This window comes from Mesoplodon mirus (genome assembly GCF_964341445.2).
Source record: "Mesoplodon mirus genome assembly, chromosome: 3".
NCBI lineage: Eukaryota > Metazoa > Chordata > Mammalia > Artiodactyla > Ziphiidae > Mesoplodon > Mesoplodon mirus.
Genome location: NC_138978.1, coordinates 190777730 through 190802721, shown reverse-complemented (window position 1 = coordinate 190802721; position 24992 = coordinate 190777730). Strand labels below are relative to the sequence as shown.

At 41.6% G+C, this 24992-nt stretch overlaps 1 protein-coding gene and 1 long non-coding RNA gene across 4 annotated transcripts in view; one reads left to right on the top strand and one right to left on the bottom strand.

Annotated features, from left to right (window-relative positions):
* Window positions 1–13032: 13032 nt before the first annotated feature.
* Window positions 13033–16308, bottom strand: RGS2 (regulator of G protein signaling 2). Its single transcript, XM_082615494.1, has 5 exons — window positions 16179–16308; window positions 15039–15140; window positions 14880–14941; window positions 14139–14305; window positions 13033–13892 (listed from the first exon to the last, which is right to left on the bottom strand). Exons 1-5 carry the CDS (start codon window positions 16286–16288, stop codon window positions 13698–13700), a joined length of 636 nt encoding a protein of 211 aa, XP_082471620.1. The 5' UTR covers window positions 16289–16308; the 3' UTR covers window positions 13033–13697.
* A 174-nt stretch (window positions 16309–16482) lies between these two features.
* The window catches only part of LOC309800329, a 116191-nt gene continuing 107681 nt past the window's right edge, over window positions 16483–24992 (top strand). For 2 of the 3 annotated variants that reach the window (XR_014293440.1, XR_014293441.1), the window contains exons 1-3: window positions 16483–16773; window positions 22204–22316; window positions 23000–23029. This is a non-coding gene — a long non-coding RNA (uncharacterized lncRNA). Of the gene's footprint in view, window positions 16774–17136; window positions 17263–22203; window positions 22317–22999; window positions 23030–24992 lie in introns of those variants that run through there. The other variant, XR_014293442.1, reaches the window with a different exon arrangement.

Below are 24992 nucleotides of genomic sequence, written 5' to 3'. Positions count from 1 at the left end.
TTAGACATTCGGTTTCAGCTTTCACAGTAAAATAAATAACCTAAACAGAAAAGGCACAAGATGATATGAAAAAAGACATGAACAGACATTTCACCAGAGGATATTCAGACAGGTAAGCTCATGAAAAGATGTCCAACATCATTAGCCTTTAGGGAAATGCAAATTAAAACCCTAATCGGTATCACTACACACCTACTAGGATGGCTAAAATAAAAAACTATTTTAACTCAAAATGTTTGTGAGGATGGGAAAAAACTACATTATTCATACATACATTGCTGGTGAAAACATAAAATGATACAGCCACTGAGAAACAGTTTGGCAGTTTTCTTACAAAACTAAACATGTATAACCCAGCAATTGCACTCTTGTTCTCCCAGAGAAATGAAAACTTGAGTTGACACAACAACCTGTACATGAACGTTTACAGCAGTTTTGTTCATAAGAGCACAAACTGGAGGCAATCCAGGTGGATTTCAGCAGGTAAATGGTTAAACAGATGATGCTATACTCACACTGTGGAATAGGACTCAGCATAAAAAGAATAACTCACTGATACACACACCAACTTGGATGAATACCCATAGTGTGATGCTGGTGGAAAAGCCAGTCCCTAAAGTTTACATACTGTAAGATTCCATTCGTATGACATTCTAGAAACGACAAAATTACAGAAATGGATAGGAGCTTGTGGTTTTCAGGGGTTTAGGATAGGGTGGGGTGGGAGAAAAGTATGTATGATTATGAAGAAGACAAGGCAAGGAATCCTTGTGGTGACGGAAATATATTCTATATCGAACTATACATGTCAATATACTAGTCGTGATATTTTACTGTAGTTTTGCAAGATGTTACTATTGGGGGAAAATGAGTAGAGAGTACACAGGATCTCTCTGTATTATTTCTTACAAGTGTACGTGAATCTACAATATCTCAAAATAAGATATTTACTTAAAATAAACTATGATAGAGTAATACATGTACTTCTTCATTAAAACTTTAAACAAGATCTGCTGGCAGGTCTAATGACTCTTGAGATTTGGAAGTAATAATGATTGTAAATAAGATTTCAAAATATCTTCAACAACTGTAATGTGACGTAAAAGTATCTGTGCTTTCTATTTGTGACAGAGTCTCATGTCTCGCTACTACTGTTGTGGTTTATTGCTAGATTCACAATGGAAGGAAATGCTAAATTTAGCCTGGGGTTAGTGAAAATGAAGATGGGATTCCCTCCTATCCAAGGCCACAAACCCCCAAAAGGTCTGTGGACAAGTTCAGAGCCTCTGCTCTAGATCATATGTGAAGTATTAAAAAAAATAATAAACAGAGAAACAAACTGGACACTGCACAAGGTAGAGTTCTCTTTCCTCCTGGGAAACAGTTCCACGTCTTGCCCAAGCAATGAGAATGCTTTTGATTGACAGGGAAATGTCTCTACAAGCAAGTGCACAAGGGAAGAGATTAGTGTTGTGGGATAGATATTATCTCAACAAAAATGCTATAATGAAGGTGTGAACAAAATAATGTGGGTGATCAGAAAGAAGAAGTATTTTTTCTGCCTAGGGGTTTGTCTGGGAAGTTTTAAAGAAAGCAAATTTTTGTCAAGGATTTGAAGAAGGAGTAAGGAAATCTCAGTCTCAAGAAGGAGGAAAGAAGAGCATTTCAGGCAAGAAAACAATACATGCCGAGGCCTGGGGTGTGGCGCTCCGGAGAAGCTCTTCCTGTCAAGGGATGTAGAGATGTCTGCTTTGGTGGCAGGCCAGGGTGCCCTAGTGGAGAGTGAAGAGAATAATTTTAAAAAACGATGAAAGTAAGCTGGAAAAGTAATTGAGTCAGAATGAGAGGAGCCTGCCAGTAGATTTGGAGCTGAATGTAAGTCATGGGGTTGTGAATAGGTCTTCCTAGGTAAAGAAATGAAGTGATCTCATTGGATTTTTAGGAAGGGAAAGGGAATTAATAAACGTGGTAAGTACAGTGCATGCAATGTTTCTTAGATTTCTTAAAACCATTTATGAGGTTGATACAAGTTACAAGTAAGAAAACAGTCTGAGAGAGGTTCAGTACTAAGCCAAAGACTGAACAACAGTTACAGTGGTGGAGTCAAGATGACCACTGGAATCTGATTATTCTTTCTGCTCCACAACCTTTCCACTCTTTTCTTAGGATGCACGGAGCATGTCCAGGCTTGAGATGGGAGACCTTTCAGTAGAAAGTTGTAGTGAAGAATCCAGGGGAGAGGTGGTGAGGACCTGCCCAAAGGTATACTGTCTTCATGTAAATTACTTAGAATACTATTGTTGCCGGTTGTCTTCATGTAAGTTCTTTCTCCACTATTTTATTTTATTTTATTTTCCCGTTTTATTGATGTCTTCACATTGTAAATTTAAGGAATAGAGCTGTGAGGAGAATCTCTGAGGTTTAGTAACTCAGCAATGTGAATGGTTGAGGTTTCTAACTTTCATAAAAAGTACATATAGTGACAGGTTTTTATCCCAGGGAATAAAGTATGTGATAAAGTCAGTAACATGATAGTATACTAGGAAGAGAAGCAGGTTGCTACCTGAGGAAATAAACCATAAAAAATAATCAGAAGGTCAGGAGCTCTCTAGAAACATTAGCCTGGAGTATCAAAATAATAACAGTAGCAAAAACTTTAGATTAAACCTGGTATCTTTGCTGATTTGAGAACGACCTCAAGGGGTTGTTATATTTTAGAATATAAAAACACTGAATGTAATACGTCGGTGAAAAGATTCTTTTTCTTACGGATAAAAATTATTTTGGAATTAATAGAAAGCTATGGCTTAGCTAAAACAAGTTTTATGTCTATTTTATGCGAAGAGGATTTGTTATTGCAAAGCAGAACCGGGCTTTTGTTTAGTTCATCAGTTGGTCAATACAAATTCACAGAACATCTGACAATACTGCACAGCTAAAATGTGCCTTCCCAGACCACCCAGTTTTCTCCCTATCTCACCACTTAGCTTTTTTTTTGGGGGGGGGGATGCATTTGCCATAATCTAGAATTAACTTGTTTGTTTACTTGTTCATTATCTATTGACCCCAGTGGAATGTAAGTTCCAGGGGCAGGAAACCTGTCTCTCTTATTCAGCGAGGTGTCCTCAGTGCTATGCACAGAGTACGCACTCAACAAGTATTTGCTGAATGAGAGATTAGATGCAGAGATTAATAAACTGATGTGCCATGGGAATGTGAGTTGTCTTTTTTTTTTTCTTTTGCGGTACACGGGCCTCTCACTGTTGTGGCCTCTCCTGTTGCGGAGCACAGGCTCCAGACGCGCAGGCTCAGCGGCCGTGGCTCACGGGCTCATCCACTCCGTGGCATGTGGGATCTTCCCAGACCGGGGCACGAACCCGTGTCCCCTGCATCGGCAGGCGGACTCTCAACCACTGCTCCACCAGGGAAGCCCTGTGAGTTAAGTCTTGAAGCATCTATGGGATATGGGTAGGTTAAATGGAGCAGGGAACCTATTCAGGCAGGTCAATACAAGTGAAATGATGGTGGCTTTGTTAATGGGGATGAGGAGGCAAGCAGAGAGATTAAAGCAGTGATTTTATGGTAGATTGTTTGGGGGAAAGTTAAGGGTGTTAGGGGAGAGGCAGATTGCAGAGAAGATCCAAAGCCAAGCAGGATTTTAGAGTTAGAAGAGACTTCACGATCCAATCAACTCCCTTAAACGTGAAGTGGCTGGATGGACTTCCCCGGCGGTCCAGTGGTTAAGACTTCGCCTTCCAATGCAGGGGGTGCGGGTTCGAGCCCTAGTCGGGGAACTAAGATCCCACATGCCTTGGGGCCAAAAAACCAAAACAGAAGCAGTACTGTAACAAATTCAATAAAGACTTAAAAAAAATATGGTCCACATCAAAACAAAAATCTTAAAAAAAAAAAAAAAAAAGAAGATGCAGTGACTGGGGTGCTGAGAGGTGACGGGTGACCTAGACAGGTAACTAAATGGTTAATGCTGTTACAATCAGAAATCTCATTCTGTTGACTTCCAATCCAGTGCTCTTCCTATGGTACTTTGGAAGTAGGAGAGCAATGAAACTGAATGACACACAGTATATGGTAACGTTGGTGTTTATGAAAAGTAATCTGACTCAGTATGTAGGGTGGGTTGGAAAGGGACAACTAATCCCAGGAGAGCAGGCAATCCACTGGAAGTAGTGTCTTAAGCAGTGGAGCTGCAAATCAAATTTCTACACATATTCCTTGTTTTATATTTACTTGCTCACTTAATACTTCCCATTCATGTTTGAACTGAGAAAGACAATAGTGCATGCACTTGGGATCAAAATCACGTGTGTTCTCAATTTCACTTTACGATGGCCCATTTTCTGGTATTCTCCCCAAGTCCCTATTGAGTCATGGACTGCCTCTGCAATGGCTTTAGAACTATCACACAAATACCAGTTCCTTTGTAGCAGCATGTGTGGTAGACATTGTTGATCGCCCACACAGTTTCATTTCCTCCTTACTAACAAAACCCTACTTTCCTTCAGCAACCCACCTCAACCCTAGGCATGATCCCTCTCCTGGACCGAGTACTGGATCCTGGTGATGATTCCACACCTTTGCCAAGGATCCTTTAAAAGCCCAGCCTTGTGCTTCCCTGGTGGCTCAGTGGTTGGGTGTCCGCCTGCCGATGCAGGGGACACGGGTTCGTGCCCCGGTCTGGGAAGATCCCACATGCCGCGGAGCGGCTAGGCCCGTGAGCCATGGCCGCTGAGCCTGCACGTCCGGAACCTGTGCTCCGCAGCGGGAGAGGCCACGGCAGTGAGAGGCCCGCGTACCGCCAAAAAAAAAAAAAGCCCAACCTTAAGCCAATCTGCATGATTTCTTCTCTGGACTGCTACAGGTTGACCCAAGGAGACTTAAGAAACCTTTTTAACTGACTTGGAGGAGCGATCTCTTGTCTCCATCGCTCCTGTCACTAGTGTCAACCTTTTTTTTTTTTTTTTAACATCTTTATTCAGGTATAATTGCTTTACACTGTTGTGTTAGTTGCTGCTGTATAACAAAGTGAATCACCTATACGTATACATATATCCCCATATCCCCTCCCTCTTGCGTCTCCCTCCCACCCTCCCTATCCCACCCCTCTAGGTGGACACAAAGCACCGAGCTGATCTCCCTGTGCTATGGGGCTGCTTCCCACTAGCTATCTATTTTACATTGGGTAGTGTATATATGTCAATGCCACGCTTTCACTTGGTCTCAGTTTACCCTTCCCCTCCCCGTGTCAAGTCCATTCTCTACTCTTCCTCTTTATTCCTGTCCAGCCCCTAGGTTCTTCCCTTTTGTGACCATGGTGGAAGCCAGTCTGTTTTCAAAACAGAAGTATAGAGGAGGGCTAGAGAAACAATGCCCAGTCACAGCAGGAGCCCGGATTGCACAATGACTGGGGTCGATCCTATCTTTGAATTTCCATATTTTGCAAGCCAGCTTGATTGGGGTTTTTGACTCTTTGCAGACAAAATCATCCTATGATAGATATAAGCGAGAAGACTGTAGAGGGGATATCTACTGCAACAGAAATTCCCATGATGGCAGAGACCATGTATCTTGTTTGCTGCTTAGTGGGTACCGGGCTGAATATTGTTGAATGTGTGAAAGCAACTCCTAATCCTAATCCTAATTCTAATTCTAATTCTAATTCTGTGCAAAGGAGTTAGTTCCCTTAAGAAACTAGTTCTTTCAAGTCAGGATTTTCTAGGGGTCTTCCAGTCAACAGTATTTACTGATCTCCATCATGTCTAGAAAATTACACCAAGTAGTGTTAGTAGCTAATGCTTAAATAAATAATGTTACTATTAAACATCATTTGCTAGCACTGTTATAAGCATTTTACATGTATCTATCCATGTATTTGGAAAAAAAATCAAAAGAGCAGAAAGACCTGTTAAAGGGGTCTGTCCCTTGCTGTTATATAGCTGAGAGTGAGGTTAAGAGCTTCCATAATATGTCCCTGCTTGGTGACACAACCGGTAAGAGTTGGAGGTGGGATCTGATCTCAGGCAATCTAGCTTGACTGCCTTTATTCAGCAAATAGAAGGCAGGTTTCCTAATTCAAAGCAGCAAGGTGGTAAAGGATTTTGAGAACTGCTGGCTACAAAGTATATTTTGGGGACTGGAAAAAAATAAGCACAGTGTAAATTTATTCTGGTTTATAATCTGTCATCTCAGACTCAGCTTTTACTGTTGTGCTTTGCAATAAGGGAGCCACTAACCACATGTGGCTGCTGAGCACTTGGAAGGTGGCTGGTGTGGACCTGGATGTGCTATAAGTGAAAAACATACACCAGATTTTGAACACTTAATAAGAAAAAAGTACATATAAAATTTCTCTTTCAAAAAAAATTTCTCTTTCATAATTTATTATATGGATCACATGTTGAAATGATAACATTCTGAATATTCAGGGTTATATAAAATATATTGTTAAATTAATTTTACTTGTTTCTTTTTACATATTTTAATGTGGCTATAAGATTTAAAATTACCTATGTGGCATGTTATGTTATATTACATTATCTTTTCTGTCGGACAGCACTACTTTACTGATTTTATGTTTAGTGCTGTTTCTGGGTTCTTTCTACATTCTCTGGATGAAAAAAACGTCTCAAAGTTCAGAGATACTTTAACAGTTTCAATAGGGGGTGAATTATTGACTGTTTTCCTAAAAATAGTTGTCTGATGATCAAAATTATTTCAGAAATTATTGTTATCAGCTGCTCTTAAAATGTTAATCACCGTACTATCACTTTTGTAGAAAGTTATAGGACTTGTGAAGTTCTGGAATCTGAAAACAGAAGTAGAAGAAATTAGAAAGAGGTAGCACTTTAAGCCCTGACATTTAGATTACCAGGCTCAGTGGCCACTTCTGAGAAGGCACAGGTTTCTGCCAAACAGAGATTTAATACTGTAAACTTTCCTGTTTTTGTATTGTTAACAGGGCAAAGGTCTGCTAAGTACCACCTGCTTCTCAAACCAAAGCTTTATATCTGGTCTTTCTCAGACTTCACCATGGCTCACATAAACTGCATATGTGCATTTTCTTAGTTCTTTCAATATCGTAGTTTAAAAATGCACTTGTCGTAGACAAGCTGTAGTTGCATTCTGAAGTGAAAGACTGAAGAGTAATTTGGGGTGAAAGTGGCAAGAGGCCTATGAGATTGGAAGTTGCAGATGCATTAAAAAAATAAAATAAAAATCAGGTCCCTTCTTACCCCAAAGCAGACAGCAGCAGATATCAATAGTTTCTTCTCATTCTCTTTTTTGGCCCATTTCTCCTTTTCATTATTTTGATTTGGTGTGACGTCCGTACATGTCTAAGATATACAACAGCTAAGTAAACACATGGCCTCACTTAAGGGAAGTTTCCATATAGGGCAGTGTGCTTTATAAACTATATAAATATCAGATTAATTTGGGATTTGAGAAAAGCTAATGTTAGGATCTTATCCAAGATCCACACAGTTAATAGTTTTTTTTTTTCTAAATTTGCAAGGCAAAAACATAAAGAAAAAATGAAAAACTATGTTGACTCCTGAAAAAACATTGTTTTGCAAATGAGTTTAGCAAATTTAAATCCTTTATATCTCTGAATGCATTTTTACTGAGGAGTTTGTGAATCGATCAGTCAATGACCTAATTACTGAATCAATGATCAATGGGCACTGAGTATCTTCCATGTCTGGAACTTTACTAGTTACTCCAAAAATTAAGTAGAATAAGCCAAAATGGTCCAGTTATTGACCATTTATTTGGAAGATAAGACAGACTCCCTTGGCAGGATTTCATAAAGGTGAAACTTGATCTGAGCCTTGAAAAACGAGTAAAATCTAGGGAAAGAAAGGGTAGTTCTATGCAAGAGGAACAATTTGATCTCATAACAGGAGATAAAAATAATATATCTCAGGAACAGTAAGAAAATCCAGCATTGAATGTTTCTGGTCAGTGGTGGGAAATAAGATTGGATGGGCAGCAAAAGGCCACATGGTGGAGAAGTTTTAGCCTTAGATATAGGAGTTTATCTTGATTTGGGAGATTCCAGAGTTCATATATTTTGTGTGAGAAAGTCAGTGTTCAGATGGTAGTCTAGGGAACAAATGAGAAACAGGACACGGGGTCTGACCTATCAAGCTCTAGTCGAGAGGACCATGACAGTGGTGTGCTTGATGACTAGGCTGGTTGATGATCTTACAGAAATCAGTTTTTAAGACAAATAAAGCGTAGCTTTTGTTGTGATTTTGAATTTCCAGCCTTTCTGTTTCTTTCCTTCTCAGTAGATGACCATTTCTCCTGCTCTTTCACATCTCCCGTGCCTGGAGAAGCTCTTCATAAATATTTGCCAAAAAAAAATCATTGAAATGTCAATAGTTTTCAAATATACATCTCCATCAAAAACATCTGCCTACAATATCTGTTTATTTAGCTGTTGTATATCATAGCACAATGCAAAATGCAATCCTGCTTTCTCCTTTCCCTTTATTTAAACTGTTTCTCCACCCTGATGCTCTCCACTTCATCCTTGCTAATCGATCCTTTTTTTTTTTTTTTTTTTTTTTGCGGTACGCGGGCCTCTCACTGTTGTGGCCTCTCCCGTTGCGGAGCACAGGCTCCGGACGTGCAGGCTCAGCGGCCATGGCTCACGGGCCCAGCCGCTCCGTGGCATGTGGGATCTTCCCGGACCGGGGCACGAACCCGTGTCCCCTGAATCTGCAGGCGGACTCAACCACTGCGCCACCAGGGAAGCCCTCAACCCATTTTTTAAATCTGCTAAAAATTGCCACTTCACTTTGTTTCTTGGTTCATTCCATCTAAAGGGTCTTGCACTTCTCTTTTGATAATTAATCGCCAATCATGGCCCGCCTCATGTTTTACTTTTGGAACATTATTTCATCAGATTCGTAACTGGTGCTTCCTAGAGGACCAATGTCTTACCATCCCCTGTGTGGTTGAGATCGGTGCTCTGCATAGATGTGTAATTTGCTGTTAACTTATTGGGTTGGCCCAAAAGTTTGTTCGGTTTTAAGTAAAAATAAAAGACACATTTTTTCATTTTCACCAAGAACTTGATTGCACAATGTATTCACTAACCGAACGAACTTGTTGGCCAACCCAGTACATTCAATTATTTGGTGACAACGTCCTGGTTTAGGCAACGTGGCACGTCTCATCCGGGCTGTAACTGCAGTCTCCTGATTCATCTGCTTGACTCCAATTTATCCTTCATTTGCTGCCCAGGTTATTTTGTACATTTGAGATTGGTATCCATCACCTCAGAATAAAATCCTAACCTTTCGTATTCAAGACTGTCCTCTATCACCTGGTTCTGGGCCATGCTTCTACACCGATCCCGGCCTTATCCTGCCAGGTACTCTGGTGATGCTGAATCATGGACCCCCAATGGGTAGTACCAGGCTTTTGTTCAATGCTATTGCCTTAGGCTAGCATGTACTTCTCACTCCTCTAGTGATTCCTTTCTTTTTTTTTTTAAGATGAAACATTTTAATATACATATATCATTTACACACACACATATATGTAATATGTATACAAGTACATAATGTGTATACACTCACATAATTAAGGAAATTTACCATAGTGTTTACAAAACATATAGAATAGAAAAACTACAGTGTTCAACAGAGGAGAATTAATTATAATAAGCACATGTTACAGAACACTATGCAGTTCTTAAAAATAATGGTCTTCAATACTAGAGGGTCTGGAAAACATTCAAGATACAGCTTTAGATTTTAAAATCAGGTCACAGGAGAAGCTTTTGGGCGCTGTTATTGTTGCCTCAATCAATTCCAAACTGCTCCTTGGATCCGATGCCAAAATGTAGATCAACCTCATCTTCCTGCCATTGACAAAAACACAGCCTCCTCACTCTGCAACCCCACAAGGTAAGGATCACTGCCATAAATGATCAGATAATGTGGTCAAACAAACCCTCTACCAAAGACCTGTTTCCTATAAAATTTGGGGTGATCATTTTATTTTATTTTTTTTTATTTTTTATTTTTTTTGCGGTATGCGGGCCTCTCACTGTTGTGGCCTCCCCCGTTGTGGAGCATAGGCTCCGGACGCGCAGGCCCAGCGGCCATGGCTCACGGGCCCAGCCGCTCCGCGGCATATGGGATCCTCCCAGACCGGGGCACGAACCCGTATCCCCTGCATCGGCAGGCGGACTCTCAACCACTGCGCCACCAGGGAGGCCCCTGGGGTGATCATTTTAAATCACTACGTTGAAACTCATGTATTGCCTCTCGGGGCTCACATGACAGATAATACACAATTCTCATTTTTTCAGTGGGACCGTATGAAATTACATTTTGAAGTGCTTCTGAACTTAAAATAGATGGAAAATGAAATATTATCAAAGCGAGTGGACTGTGGAGTCTGAGTGTACGAACTCCAACAAATGGGAACATTAAGTGACATTTATTTGTGGAGGTACGTGGTTTCTAAACTTAAATCTATTTCAGCTTGTTCTACACTAAAGAACATTGGAAAATACCACCTGAATAAAGCCTGTACTTCTAGCAGCCCGGAAATGGTCAGAACTCTTGCTTCTTGTTACTATAATCTGGCTTCTCCTTCTATTAAAGGTCAAAAGTTAGAGAGAACATGCTTAGTAAGAGGTAGTTTTTTTGCCAAGAAGAAAGCTCGGCAGATATTTTCAGATGTTTGAGGCAATGGGGCTTTTAAAACCTTGTCCTCAGTTCCTTGTGCATTGGTAGATACTTTCTGTTTCACCAAAATGTAAGAGTTTTTAATATTCATGGATTCATGAATGCAGCTGGCATTGTGTGCCTGTCAAGGTGCTAGGTGCTGGGATCTGGCAGTGAGCAGAAACAGACACGGAGTGCTTGAACTGTGACATCTGCAATCCAGGGGGAAAAGATAGAATTATTAATTATCATACAAATTAATGAGAATTCTATTAAGTGTGCTGAATTAGAGAAGCTGGTGCTATGAGAACATCTAAAAGGGCATCTGACCCAGGTAAGGAGGTCAGGGAAGGCTTCCCTGAGGAAGTGATGATCGCACCGATCTGTGAATGATGAGGAAGAGCTAAAATTGCATTCCATGCAGAGGGACTGTGATGCCCAAAGGTCCTGTGGAACCAGTGGGCATGGCACCCATGGGGGAATAGAAGTAGGTCGCTGAGGCTGGCAGAGAGAGCTGGGGGACGCGTGGTGGAGGATGGATGGAGTGGAAGAAGGGGTCAAGCCCATGCAGGTGTTAGACTGTTTTAAGGATGATGCCTTTATCCTGATTGTTTGGGAATCCTGTCAGGGGTTTATGAGCAACAGGAGACAAGATCAGGTTTCTGTGTTGAGAGGCTTCCTAGGGTTAAAAAGCAGGGAACACACTGGAGGGGGGAAAAGTGAGTGAGGGTAGGTGAGTTGAGACTGTTGCAGTTGCCCGGGCAGATGGTGGCACCTTTGATCAGGGTGGCGACAGAAAGCAGGCTGGAGAGAGACTTGAAGTAAAAATAGGACTTGGTGACAAATTGGATACATGGCATGATTCCTGGGTTTCTCTGTTGGCCAAAACCTTTCCAAATTGAGGCTTGTGCAGACCTGACATATTTATTCTCCAAAGACATCTCTTTCAGTGACCCTTCAGAATTTTTATTCTATCACTATTTATGGAGCACCTGTTATGTATTATTTTGGCTGCTGGTGACACAGGAGTAGACTAGTTCAAGTCTCTCATGGAGCTTGTGCCTGTTGGACCCAGAAAGTGGGGTGAAGGTGAAGTTCAGTGCAAGCACCACAAAAACAGTTTAAACCAGGGGAGGTCAAGTTTTCTTCTGGCAAATCATGATAAATGTTCTAAAAAGCACTTTACACTACCTAAAGCCCCTTACTACGTCACAGGAACCGGTGGGATAGGCAGGAAGGTGCGAATTAAGGAGCCAGGGCAGATTAGGACTCCCAAGGTCACAAGGGGGTGCGAAATCAGTCCATGGGCTCAGGTTTTCCAAGACGAGTGTCCGCCCTCCTCTTCAAAATGAAAACCATCATCGGGAAGGTTGAAAAAGCAGCCTGCTGGAGAAGAGTATTCCTTTTCTAAGTAGCTGGTTTGGAGAATAACAGATTCAAGGCCTCTCTCTCAACTAGGGAAAGAGCACATGTCTAGGCGAAGTCTAAGCCACAAAAGCATGCTTCTTGCCTTCATCATTAGCTGCAGTAACAAAACCAGATTCTTTTTTTAAATTAATATTTATTTGGCTACACCAGGTCTTAGTTGCGGTGCTCAGGATCTTCATTGCCGCGTGCAGGATCTTTTAGTTGCGGCATGCGGCATCTAGTTCCCTGACCAGGGTCAAACCCTGGCCCCCTACGTTGGGAGCATGGAGTCTTAACCGCTGGACCACCAGGGAAGTCCCCAGATTCTTTACTGGCCAAATGAAGGCTGGCAAATCAGGGAAATTCTGATTTTGTACAGCTCCATCATGGAAGTGAACAGTTTCAGGCGTGGATCTTGGAAGCTCATGCCGTTACCCTGCAGGGGAACATGGAACCAAGGGAAGTAAAAAGGCCTGCTTTCCTCTTTATTTGGTTTCTTTATTTGGTTTCTTTCTTCATTTGAGCAGCTTAGTTATGTGAATAATTTTGGTGCTTTGTCTCTTACACCATTTTACTTCTCGTATTTAGCTGATCTTTAATACTCATGAAAGGCTTTAAAGCCAATGTTCCCATATTTTCAGTATCAAGCTTGATTTTTACAAGGTTGTATTAGAAAGGTTGATCTCAGGGTGGCTCTAAAGATGGGACCTGACCTCCTTTGACCTACGGAAGCATTAGAGATGGGAACAGATCTTCCCTGCAGCTGTAATTTCTCCGAGGATTGTCAATTCTCACTAAACAGGCCCATCAACTGACACTTCTTCTTCACCAGAGAGGAGATATTTCACCTTGTATCTGCCATATTCAGTTACCAGAAAAACCCACCCCAACCCACATCTGGACCAAATATTCAATAACATTATTTATCAAAATAAATTTATTAAAAGTATTCAAAGACCACTTCAAAGTTTAGCTGCCATCAGGACAGTTTTGGCACTCAGAATGGACATTGTTGTTTTCTACACAACAGCACTCATTCTATTACACACACCGATTGACAATTCAAACAGACTGTTTCAGTTTTAGAGTTACGTGAGAGAACAGTACTGATGATCTGTAGTCATAGGAACTTCAATACCCTTGCACATAGTAAACATGTGTTACCTAGTACTAAAGAAACTACAGCTAAACCACTATGTGGTAACAAAGGACTGATTTAGGGAAACATGTACAGCCAGCTCACTAAGGCCACATAGCCCCAGACCTATTGATAGTAAATGCTTCTGGACCAATAGTGTTACATCGTTATCTTTCAGTCTCAAGCTCCTGCTTTTCCAGCGCGAGACACGCCACGTTTAGACCACGCTTTCCCTGTGCTCCATCAGTTACGGAAGCTGTCCCAGTACCAGCTTCTCCTAGACGGCTACTGGCTTCCTGATTCACTACCCAACTCTGAATCAATAGTTCTGAGTGATGTTTCCTGAACACCCAGGCTGAATTCAAGGTCAGTCTTTTTGGCAGGTGACAGCCGTTCCCCTTAGGAAAAAAATGAAATGTCCTCGTTTCTGGCCTCCCTTTTTCATCTCAGGTAGCATGGGGCTCTGTGGTGATCTGTGGCTTTTTACACAAGTCCTGGTAGAATTCTGACTCCAAGAAACGGGGATAAGAGTTGTTCTCCATCAAGCTGTACACCCTTTTCTGGGCAGTTGTAAAGCAGCCACTTGTAGCCTCTTGTATGTTTTGGGCAATCAGAGTTTTGGTTTGAAAGTCTATGTTGATCTGAAATAAAACATAAAAAGTGGTTATTCCATATTCAGAGTTAACAAAAAAACTAGCATGTGTGATTAGCTTCACCAGCCAAGGCACTGAAGAAATGTAATTAACCTCCCTGAAACTAGAAGTAGGGGAAAAACATTTACCCCACTCCGCTTTTAATGTGAGGTCTCTTCAATTCTTTCTGTTTCACTTTGGTGCTGAGAATGTTTAAAACGTGCTAAAAGGAGGAACTTTTTTATCTCCCCTTACCTCTTTTGGAGCTTCTTTTTCTATGAAATCAGTATATATTTTCTTTGCTTTTGAGGACAGCTTTTGGGGTGACTTGGTTTTTTTGAAGTCTTCACAGGCCAGCCAGAATTCAATATTTTCTTCACAGAATTCAGATTTTAAAAAAGCCCTGAATGCAGCAAGACCATCTGGGGGTTGGGAGGGGTGAGAAAGAAAGCAAGCATACAGTGAACTGAGTGACCAAATAATCCCTTCTGTTTTTTCCTAGAACTCCCACTCCCCTGGCCCCATATTTTATTATTTCTAAATGATAGCAATTTTCTAGATTTCAGTCAACCTGTAATGCTCAGAATTTAGCTCTTTAAAGACTAAGATGCTGGTCAGCAAAACGCTTAAGTTGGCACACTACTACAAAAATATATAAATACTTAGCGTCGCTGTTAATGTAAATATTTATAGGGGAGCCGTAAGTTCTCTGGGAACGACGTCTCTTGAAAACACTGTTTGCAATGGAAAACCTGACTCAACCTTAACAGAAAGCAACTGCCATTACAGTTTTGGGCTAATTTTTTTCCCACCTAGAGTGAAAAAGTCATGCATTTCCCTGGTTAATCACTGGGAAATAAAGGAGAAGAATACGCCTCATGTCATGGGGATTGTAAAGTAAAATTCCCCTTGGGCAAGCTGCTCTTGCTGTGTGGACACAACGTTTCTAGAGTCTCCTGATACTTGAAATGGATCAAATTCAAGAGGTTAACTTACATTTACTGGCTAGCAGCTCATCAAATGCTTCTGACCACAGCTGGGCTTCCTCGGGAGAAGGCCTGCAAGAGCAGTTCTGCGTATTAGCTCACTCATGTCAGAGGTTCCCTTTTCAGCTCAGCAGTGAGCTCATTTGCAAGTACAAGATTTTCAACTTACTTGGTGAAGGTTTGCTGTTTGCTTTTCTTGCCGGTTTTGGGCTTCCCAGGAGAGGAAGAATTTTGCAAGAAGTAGCTCAAACGGCTCTTCCAATCTTTCAATCTTAAAAAAAAAAAAAAAAAAAGAAAAGAAAAAAGAAAAAGGATATTCACTTAGTGGCAACACTTGAAATTGCCAATGCAGCTGAAGGCATTTTTACCAAATAAAGTTGCTCCCTCTAGCTACAGACAAACCAAATAAGACACAACTCTTCCTGTCAGTCTTACACCTTTAACGTTTAAACCCAGCACCTATATACTAAACACACTAGTTTCATCCACTCATCGGAACATAATGACTAGTTTTAAAACTAAGGGTAGAACTACCTACAATTATAGGGTGTTTTTATAAATCTAGTTTGCATAGTTCAAAAAGCAGATGTTATTTCTGGCCCACAGAAGGCAGCAGTTTTTCTGGAACGTTAATTACAAGTCTAAGACATTTCACACTTGATGAAACCCACAGTGGAACTGCCCTGAACCAGCCCGTGCTCACTTCCCTCTACCCTTCGCGCAGGAGGCTCTGGACCACCCTAGAAGCTGTGCGTAATGAAAGTATGTGTGTGAGATGGCCCGTCCTCCTCCCCCAATTACAACACTCATTTTAAGAAGATGATGCAGAACAATTATTTGTTCCACAGTCCTGAGTGGGTGAGATCTACTGTTCAATTAAAAAAAAGAAAAGATTTTAAAAGAATATATTCGGAATCAGCAAAAAATATCTACATCGCAGCAGCCATGTAAAGCTGAGCAAAATTTACAGTGCAACGTACGAATGCTGGGGACGCGCTTCGGCCGCAGGATTCCCTGAAGTCATTTTCGCTGCAGGGGGACAAAAAGCCAACCAGCATCTACCACCGCCTCTGCATCAAGAATTTTCTGCACTTTCTAAACTCTACCCGAGAGTCCTTCGCTCACGTCACAAAAATAAATACCCACGCAGGTTTAAACCTTACTTAACAAATGAACCTTTTCCACATTTTTTTTTTCCTGCAGAGGTGCACGCTACCCAGTTCCAAGCGCAAATGTACCGCATTTGCAGCCGCCCAGGACAGCTGGGTCCGCAGGGGTGGCGGGGGGGAGAGAAGAAAGCCTTACTCACAGGGTTCGCTTCATCTTCTCCCGCTTCTCCTCGCTCTTGGGGCCGGTGCCTGCGCTCTTGTCCATGGGTCCGCAGTCGTGCTGGACACCCAGGAACATAGCACTAGGCATTATCGTTTTCCGACTAAGGATACTGCTCCGAGTAGCGGGGCGGGCGCCGCCGTATTTATAAAAGGCGGAGGCTCGGGGGCGGGGCCTGACGACGCCACTCCCGCCTCCACTGGACGCCGATTGGCCAGCTGCAGCCGGGCACGGGGGCGAGGTCAGCGCCCGTCTGCGCAGTCACGGCTGCCAGCGAAGGGTCTGGAAGCGAGGAAGCTGCTGACGTCTGCGGCCCCGGCGTCGTGTGCAGTCGGGCCAAACGCGGCGACCGGCTCGGGTCGGTTTGGGAGCAGAGAAGTTTCCTCCCGAGTGGTCGCCAGACACCTCTGCCGAGTTGTGGCGGCCGGGCAGGGTCGCAGGGCTGTGGAGGCAGGGAGCCAGGTCGGCTGCAGGCCCGGCCGGGGCGCTCGCCCTCCCCTTCCTTTTCTCCATCCCCTCCACTCCCCCACGCTCACGTGCTCCTGACCCCAAAGCGAGCGAGGATTGCCCAGCAGGTAAAGGTTGCTTGCTGGGAACCCGAGTGCAATTACCTTATTTTGAATTAGGATGTGTTTCCCCCTTTTTGGAGCGCACGCCCTCTCCCCACGCCTCATTTCTTGGTCTGCAAACTGAGGCCGTGGGGAGACCCTCATCTGTTCCTCTTTGCGACTCCATTTAATTTGCGGAAGGAAACCGTGAATGGGAGGAAAGGTGACGGTCCAGAGGCAGGTGGTGTGACTGACTTTGCGTTCTGCCTGGGCGTCTCGTAGCACGTTTGGAGATGAACTTTGGTCAGGGAAGGGACAGGAGAAAGTGCTTTCCCTGGGTGTGCAGTTTTGATCACCAGCAGGCACGTGGCTGGGTCTGTCTGTGGGGTTGCAGACTATCCCTCAGGAGTCCTTGGCTGCCTGTCCTTCCAGAACAGAAGAAGAAATCACAGACCTCCTTACGATGATATAGAGGGAAACACCAAGACCTCGCAGCTGTCATACACCCGAATCAGTGTAAGAGTGCAAGGATGCAAGATTTCCTCCTGAGTCATTCTTAGTTGCTTAGAATTTACCAGAACACTTAATTGGCAAAAAGGAGAGGTGGCGGTGGAGGGAGGGAGGAGTTAACAGTTTGCTTTAATAAGCTTAGTCTGTGAAGTCTTCAAAAATTATCTTGCTGTAGCACGAGTTAAATGGTTTGATTGGTAAGGACAAGTAGATAACCTCAACTCCAAAATGATTTGATATCAGATAACATGATTAGAACCGTCCAGTGGAATATTCTAGTGGTTTTCCCTCAAGCGTCTAAGTAGCGAGATTAACAGCAAGGTATTAGACTGCAGCTATTCTCTCTGCTTTGCATAAGAGCTGTTAAAAGAAAATGGGGACTAGTTTACTATATTCTTACGATGAGCTGCCAGTAGTTGGAGCTCCCAGTTTGACTTGGAGAGTAAAGCCTGCAATTACTACTAAAGAGGACAGCCGTGTACTCACTTATGGAAAGGAAAATCATGTAGATTTCAGTAATAAATACTTGAAAGCATGTTTGTGAAATGTAAGAATATAACTTTTCTCAAGCCTATGTATACTCTGCATCTCTGAAAGAACTTTGCATATTTCCAACAGCTATTTTCACTTTCTGATGATTCAGTACTTATTAAATATGTGTAACATGCAGACACTTGCCTTTTCTTGCTACTTTAAACCTCAATATGTTTTTCACTTGGAACCTTGGATGGTAGAATTCACTCATAGTGGAAAAGACAGGAGTTCTGACTCAGAGGCATCAGGAGAGAGAGCTGGGCTTGTGTCAGGATATGTAGTTAGAGTCTCAGCTTCACCAGTAACTGCTAAGTAACTGCTGGGGCAGTCGCATCCCACCTCCCTGAGCACCAGTTTCTCATCTCTGTTAAGAGTGATGAATGTGTTTTTCTTGCCAGCCTCACTGTATATTATGGGAATCTTTCGTGAAAGGCCGTTGCAAATTTTAAAGTACTATACAAAAGTTTGTTTTTTCTTTAAAATTTTTGTGTGCATGGAAGAAGGAAATATCTGGAAGCATAGCTATTCAAGGTAGAAAAATCATTAAAGGATTAATTCAGGGTTTATTAGGTTATAAATGTGTAAGTACTAGTAAAATTCAAGGTAACGTCACAGCTTTGTGGAGTACCAAGCTCGCAATAGATACTTAATAAATGTTCTCTGGGTAAAAAACAAATAAGAAAATAAGTAAACTGTTTAGGATTTGAACTTTTTCAGAGATCTTCAAGCCAGAAAAGTTTAATCATCTCAATACATTCACGACAGTGAATGTATGTCATGAATATATATGTATATCCATGTAAGTAACTGGTTTAAATACAGACTATTCCAGATGTTTCTTTTAAGTTTTTAATATAACTGTTTGCTTTTTTTTGCAAACCATTTCCGATTGACAACTGAAGTTAAGGCAGGCAGACGTACATTTAAAGCAAAAACTGCAGTGTTTGATGACTTCCCTTTTTTGCTGTTGTTGTGAGTGGCTTTTAGGTGAATGGGATTGCTTAATATGAAGATGACACATGCTTTCCATTCTGCGTTGGAGGAAGAAACAATGCAGTAGGATGTAAATACTGCACAGCAAAACCTTAGCTTGAGAGTGGCTTGATGAACTACATATACATTTCCCACGCTGAGTCTACCGTGCCCTCTACTGGAGAGGCTGTCTGCTGAGCGCATTAGTGGTGGAAGCTTGCAGGGTGGTCCTTGAACTTTTTGTATCTAAAAAAATTTAAGTTACAGAAGAAGGCAAACAAAAAATACAAGTTTTTAGTAACACCAAAAGGAGATTACAGAAAGCAAAAGTGTCCCCTGCCATACTTCTCTCTTCTGCACCCACTATATGCTATTATTAATAAAAACTATTATTATTATCTGAAAATACTTATACATAATAACTTGCATACTTATGCTTTAGAAATTTAGGAAACAAGATATATGCTTTAAAAGAAAAGGATCATTCTGTGTATTCTCTGTGCTTTACTTTTTTGGTTAGTAAGATATCTTAGTTCCTAAATTTGTAAAAGCTGTAAACCTGTTGCTTACCTCATGAAATCTTAAATTGGTGAGCAGTTTAAAAAAAGGAAAAAAAATTAGGAAATTAAGTGCCCTGTGTCAAACGGTGTGATGAGTAATGGGAAATAATGAAAACTTTTAGTATCCTAATTATTGAGTGTATTTGAGGAAGTGTGACACCTGTCTTGTCCTTTTGTCTGTCTTTTTTGTCCTTTTTTTCTTTTTGGTCTTATTCTCATTTAATTGGTGGAATATTCTTTTAACAGATGGAACATATGACCCCACAATGAATGAATTTATGACCCCACAGGATTATGTACTGTACTCTTCACTCCTAATATGGTCTGAGATTTAAAATTCATAATTGTTCTCTTTCTTAGAAGGTAATTTTCATACCTAGGAGTTGTTAAGAGAGAAAGTGTTTTTGTCAGGAATGAATCAGAGTTTCAACCAAATACTTGACATGTATTATAGAGGAGTTAATGATTTTACTAATCCTTGTATTGGTAATCTCAGTAAGAGCACTTCCATGGTTCTGCCTTAAATTCACCCATCGTGTGAAGTATGTCATACTTCAAATGCAGGCAGGGCCTCCTTAAATTTAATAATTCCCTCTTACTAAGTAAAGCACCTGGATTCTCTTTGGAAACCAACAACAGGAGCATCACAAATTTTTTTTTCTTCCTGAATAAAAATCCTAATGTATATTGAAATACCTCTAGTAGGTTCCTGTAGTTAAAGAACACTTAGTATGAAGTCTAGGTTTGGGGGACTGTTTCCAGTATCTGCCTCTTGCTGCTGTCTTCTGTGACAGTGGGCCGCATGGAATCTCAGGGGAGAGTAGGCCATTAGAAACACTTTCTGATGAAATAAGTTACATAGATGGCATATTACCTTATTAACTGCAGAGATAAAACTAGGGCTTTCTTTCCTGGCATTTGTTCTCCTGGGATTTTAGTTTCTGTGCACAGAATTTTGTCAAATCATGAAAATGTCAAGTGTCTATTGATTACTGTTTCGAAATCTTGGGATATTGGCATCATAATGTACAAGATTTCAAAGGTCTATATGATATCAGTTGCAGAGAATCTTTTTTTTTTTTTTTTAAAGAAGAAAGGCTTCTTTTCATCTAGTAAGTAAGGAATCCATTTGCACTGGTATTTCCAGCTTGTTGACTGTTCCTATGTCGGGAGTATTCATTTTAGGCACTGGCTTTCAAAAGTCTTTGATCCATGGACTACTACGCAAGAACCTAAAACCTCGTGGATTTTCTCTCCCAAACACATTTTTTTAAACCAACAAAAATTCCCAAATCTTAACCAAATTAACTGATAAAAGAACAGTGCTTTCAAGGAGATACCAGTAGGCCCTGCCCCAACTGCCTTGTTATAAATGTTCAAGTCCTCAATAATGAGCTCACGTCCTCAGCTTCAAAAGACACAGTACTTTTGCCTTTATTTTCATAAATTATCCTTAGGAGAGCAGGATGGTTGGAGGGTTTGTCCATAATTGGGATACTTGCCTTTAGTTCCCAGTTCCTGGCATTATTTTAGTTATGACCCCAGGCAAATTGCTTAGCCTTCTTGTGCCTAGGCTTCGTATCTTCAGGGTGGAAGTAATTACAGCAGCCTTCCTTTGCGAGGAAGTGAAAAGAAAACATTGTGGGGACTGCATGAGTGTCTGGGTTGATGATAGCTCATAGTGCCCAGGCCCGGTGTTCAGCAAAACTTTGTAGTAGGACTAGTTTCTTCCAGGTTACTCTTTTTCCCATTTTGTTGTTGCTTTCCTAGGACCCACTATTTGCTGCTACTCTTAGGGTGGCAGGTCTTCCATTCACGTGGAAGGGTTGAATCAGAAGGCCCTGAGTGCCTACCGGTCCAAGGAGCAAAAGGACAAGTTCTGGCTGGCTTCAGCGGAGGACACGCTGCGTTAAGGGTGGGGGTGGCCAGGGGAGGGCTCTTCTGTCTGTGGTCCTGTCCCTGGGAGGATGCATCTGCTCTCCACCAGGCTCTAGGCCCTGGACTCTGTGCCATCCCTGCCTGATGCCACTGCTTTCTGGGTGCCTGTTCATCCACTGGGTTCCCTGGTGCTCCCTTTGTGCTCCTCCAAATGTCCTTTGGGAACATCAGGGATGTAAGGTTACTTTTTGAAATGTTTTAAGTTCTTCCTGAAAAATGTTTTGGAAATGTCTAGCTCTTCACATGCTGACATTTCCATCTATTGATATTTTGAAAGAATTCTCCACTATCTTCACAGGGTGAATTCTCTCTACATTAGATATTTGGTGAAAATTCATCTATTTTTCTCAGTGCAGTGTAGGAAGGATGCTAAGTTGCCTCTGGTGGTTCTCCCTGTTCCTTTCTGAGTACATTCCCCTCTCCCCCCACCGTCCCCCTTTTTGATCATAGTGAAGCTTTCTTATTTGGAGACTTACAGACTTTCAGTGCTTCAATTATTTTATCTCTTTCAGTTAATGCAGTGTACATTTGTTTTCGTATTCTTCAAGAGTTTTAAAATAAATTTTAAACTAAACCTAGCAAAGGTGAGCATAGTCACCTGGCCTAGCCAAGCCTGGATCAGCCGTGTTTACCCCAGCAACATGAGGGGCTCTGGCCCCTGAATCTCTCATCCTTGTCTTGTAATCTGTGGTAAAACCCGGTCTATCCTTCCCATGGTAATGGCAGAGCACAAAACAGCCAGTGTTTTGGCTGTGAGAGCAGTTATCCAATTTGCATTTTTAAAAATTCACCCTGACTGTGAGGTGTCGGCATTTCATTTGGTGGCCTTTTCTCTTCTCAGAGACATGATCCTGAGGGAGACTGTAGGTTTTCCGGAATTGGGATATGGAGTAGAAGTTGATCTAGTCATTCATTTCTTCTCTTTCTATGCCTTGGTTCACAGGTCACTGTGAAGTTGGGACACGTGAGTTGGCAGAGATGAACTCTTCCTGAAGTGGACACCAACCCAGAGACGGCTAAGCGAGCATTCCCGAAGTCCTGCACTCAGCTGACCAGGTGAGGAGAAACTCCTTACAGCATACACTGTCCAATGGGAATAGCGACGGCTTGGGTGTCCAAGACACTGATTCAGCAGGACCAAATGCCGAGTAACTGCAGGATTCCAGGGAAGCCTCTTCATATTTGCAGGTCTCCATTTTTCTCCCTCTGAAGAGCAGGAAATATGTGAATAAACTCCATATTTTGAATCTGGTGGGGCTCAAGCTGGTGTGAAAAGTTCATCTTTGGCAGGACTGCGACAGTTTTTTTCCAAGAGTGCTAATTTTTTTTTAACATATTGTAGAGTTTTCTTGAAAGAATAAATCAACATTTATGTCAAGGTGCAAGGCATTATGCTCTGAGTCATTCTTCGTGCTGTCTTTCCAAAGGGTGATAAGCCTTTAATTCTTGTCCTGAAACACCCAGCTGCAGCTGAGAGCTACAGAATTTCAGTCAGCTTGTCAATTTGTTCTTTATCTTCTCTTTTCCACCTCCTGCCCCTTGGGGAACATCATGATCCCTTGGGCTGGTGGATGACTGTAGCAAACCTGAGGGACTTCTGGAGGAAGGTGTCTCTGCTTTGTGAGACTACCACCTGGGTGGAGCGTCTCCCTTTTTTAAAAAACATTAAATAGTTAATGTTTGTTTGTCATATAATATAGAAACAGACCTTCTTAGCAGACTGTTTTTTTTATTTTCAGGGGAGAAGAGCTTATGAACTTGATGAAAAGGTAAGAGTGTGTGTGTCAGTTGTTTTGGGGGAGGGTAGAGAAGTGGGCGGGTGATGGTGGCTATCAGATGTTCGAAAGCTTAGCAAAGACGTGAGTTTAAGCTGGTCAGGAGAACTTTCTCTGTGGGTCTCCCAGATCTAAGCCAGGGGATTTTTATAGGGATATCCAATTGACTTTCTGTTTGGGAAGAGGGTTTTCTTTCCGCCTTCTTTGCAGCATCTGCTTGTTTGTCCCTTCAATGCTGAAGTTCCTTAGCTGTCTTCTGTGTTTGCTCTGCATGTTCACGCTATGCAGTCACTCCCATAAACTCAGCTGTGGTCTGTGTGCTGATGAATGTCTATGCTCGTCTCTCTCCTAATCTCAGACCTTTTTAGCTAATTGTCCATTAGCTTGATTCACCTAGATGACTCATAGGCGGTTCAAGTGAACGTGTTGAAAACAGCATTTCCCATCTTTGCACCTAAACCTGTTTCTTCGCCTTTGTTCTCTGTCTCAGTTACCAAAGACAAATTGAGTTTCTCTTTGAGTTCCACCCTCTCCCGGTCTCATATCAAGTTTATCCTGCCTATTCATTTTACTTCTTAAATGTATCTTGAGACTATAAACTTCTCTTTACTCCATTTCCACTTTCCTGATTCTCTCTTCATCTCTCTTATAGATCCAGGCAAAACTTCTAATTGATCTCTCACCTGCTAATTGATCCTCTCTAATGAATGATCTGTTTTCAGGCAGTGTGATTCTACTAAAACACTTGTCCGGTCATGATTGCTTTTCTGATTAAAACCGCTAATGGCTTGTCATTACCCTTAAGTTCCAGGTTGCTTAAATTGCCCTACAAGATCCTTTCTGTCTGGCCCCTGAAAGCCTTTCGTTTATTACGTGGTCTTCTGTGACTGCTGCCTTGCTCTCTGTGCCCCTACCTACTGAATATTTTGTAGTTCCTTCCACATGCTATGCTTCCTCTTTCCTTTAGCCATTTGCTCATGCTGTTCCCTCTACTTGGACCGTTTTCCACTCTTTATCCAACTTTCTTCTGTATGAGTCATACTCTTCCAGGTATCGCTGACGTGAACCTTCTTTGCGTACACCACCTACACACTTTTCTCCCCTCCACTGACATATCTGGATACGGTGCTCCTCTTAAGTGCTGTCATAGCACCTGTTAATTTACTTACCACACTGGATTGTAATTTCCTGGGTTCTTGTCACTGTTCATACTAGACAATTTCTCTTTCTCCTCCGCCTTCTCTCTCCCTCCCCCTCCTTCTTCTGCTTCTTCTTTTTAAAAATTATTATATCCTGGAACATAGAGAATCCTCAGTAAATATTTGCTGAGGGAATGGATGGGTGGACATACAAATGAGTGAATGAGTGAATGAATGCATGCATGGTAACCCTTCCAGGGCGTTTGACATCTGTTACCAGTGTGACTTGTGCCAGAGGTTCATATGTTCTCCATATCTGTAATTAAATTCCTATTGTAACCTTATAAACTTTCCATACTAACATTGAACTTTGCAGTGTTTTTAAGTTTCCTATTCTTTCTGTTGGTATTTTTTCTGTGTGCAATTGATGAAATAATCTATTTGTTGGTTTTCTTAAAAATCTGACTTTTACCTATTGTAAATAGGTTTACAGGTTTAGAGGCTATTCATTTAAAACATTATGAATGTGTGAAAAATCTCACATTTCCTCTAATAAAAATGTTTAAAAGAATAAAAACCCCACAGGATTAAAAAGGTCACACGGTATTATCATTTGTTTTCCTTTCACTGTCTCTTACCATATATATTTGAATGAAGCCATATAGATGTGTATATGTGTGTGTGTGTGTGTATTTGTCTTAATTAGACAATTTAATAGTAAATTAGATCTAATATAAAAGTAGCTTGTTTCTTGTTTTTAGGAATTTCCAGTTTGGACCATTATGTAATAGGTTGCCTCTTTTTTGCTTCTGTCAGAT

Excerpts from the sequence above, each read along its gene's own strand:
- RGS2 (XM_082615494.1), bottom strand. The coding sequence starts at position 16,288 with ATGCCTAGTGCTATGTTCCTGGGTGTCCAGCACGACTGCGGACCCATG. Across the intron at positions 14,306-14,879 it reads TGAGCTGCTAGCCAGTAAAT|ATGGTCTTGCTGCATTCAGG; the intron begins GTAAGTTAACCT and ends CCCAACCCCCAG. Across the intron at positions 13,893-14,138 it reads AAAAAGAAGCTCCAAAAGAG|ATCAACATAGACTTTCAAAC; the intron begins GTAAGGGGAGAT and ends GTTTTATTTCAG.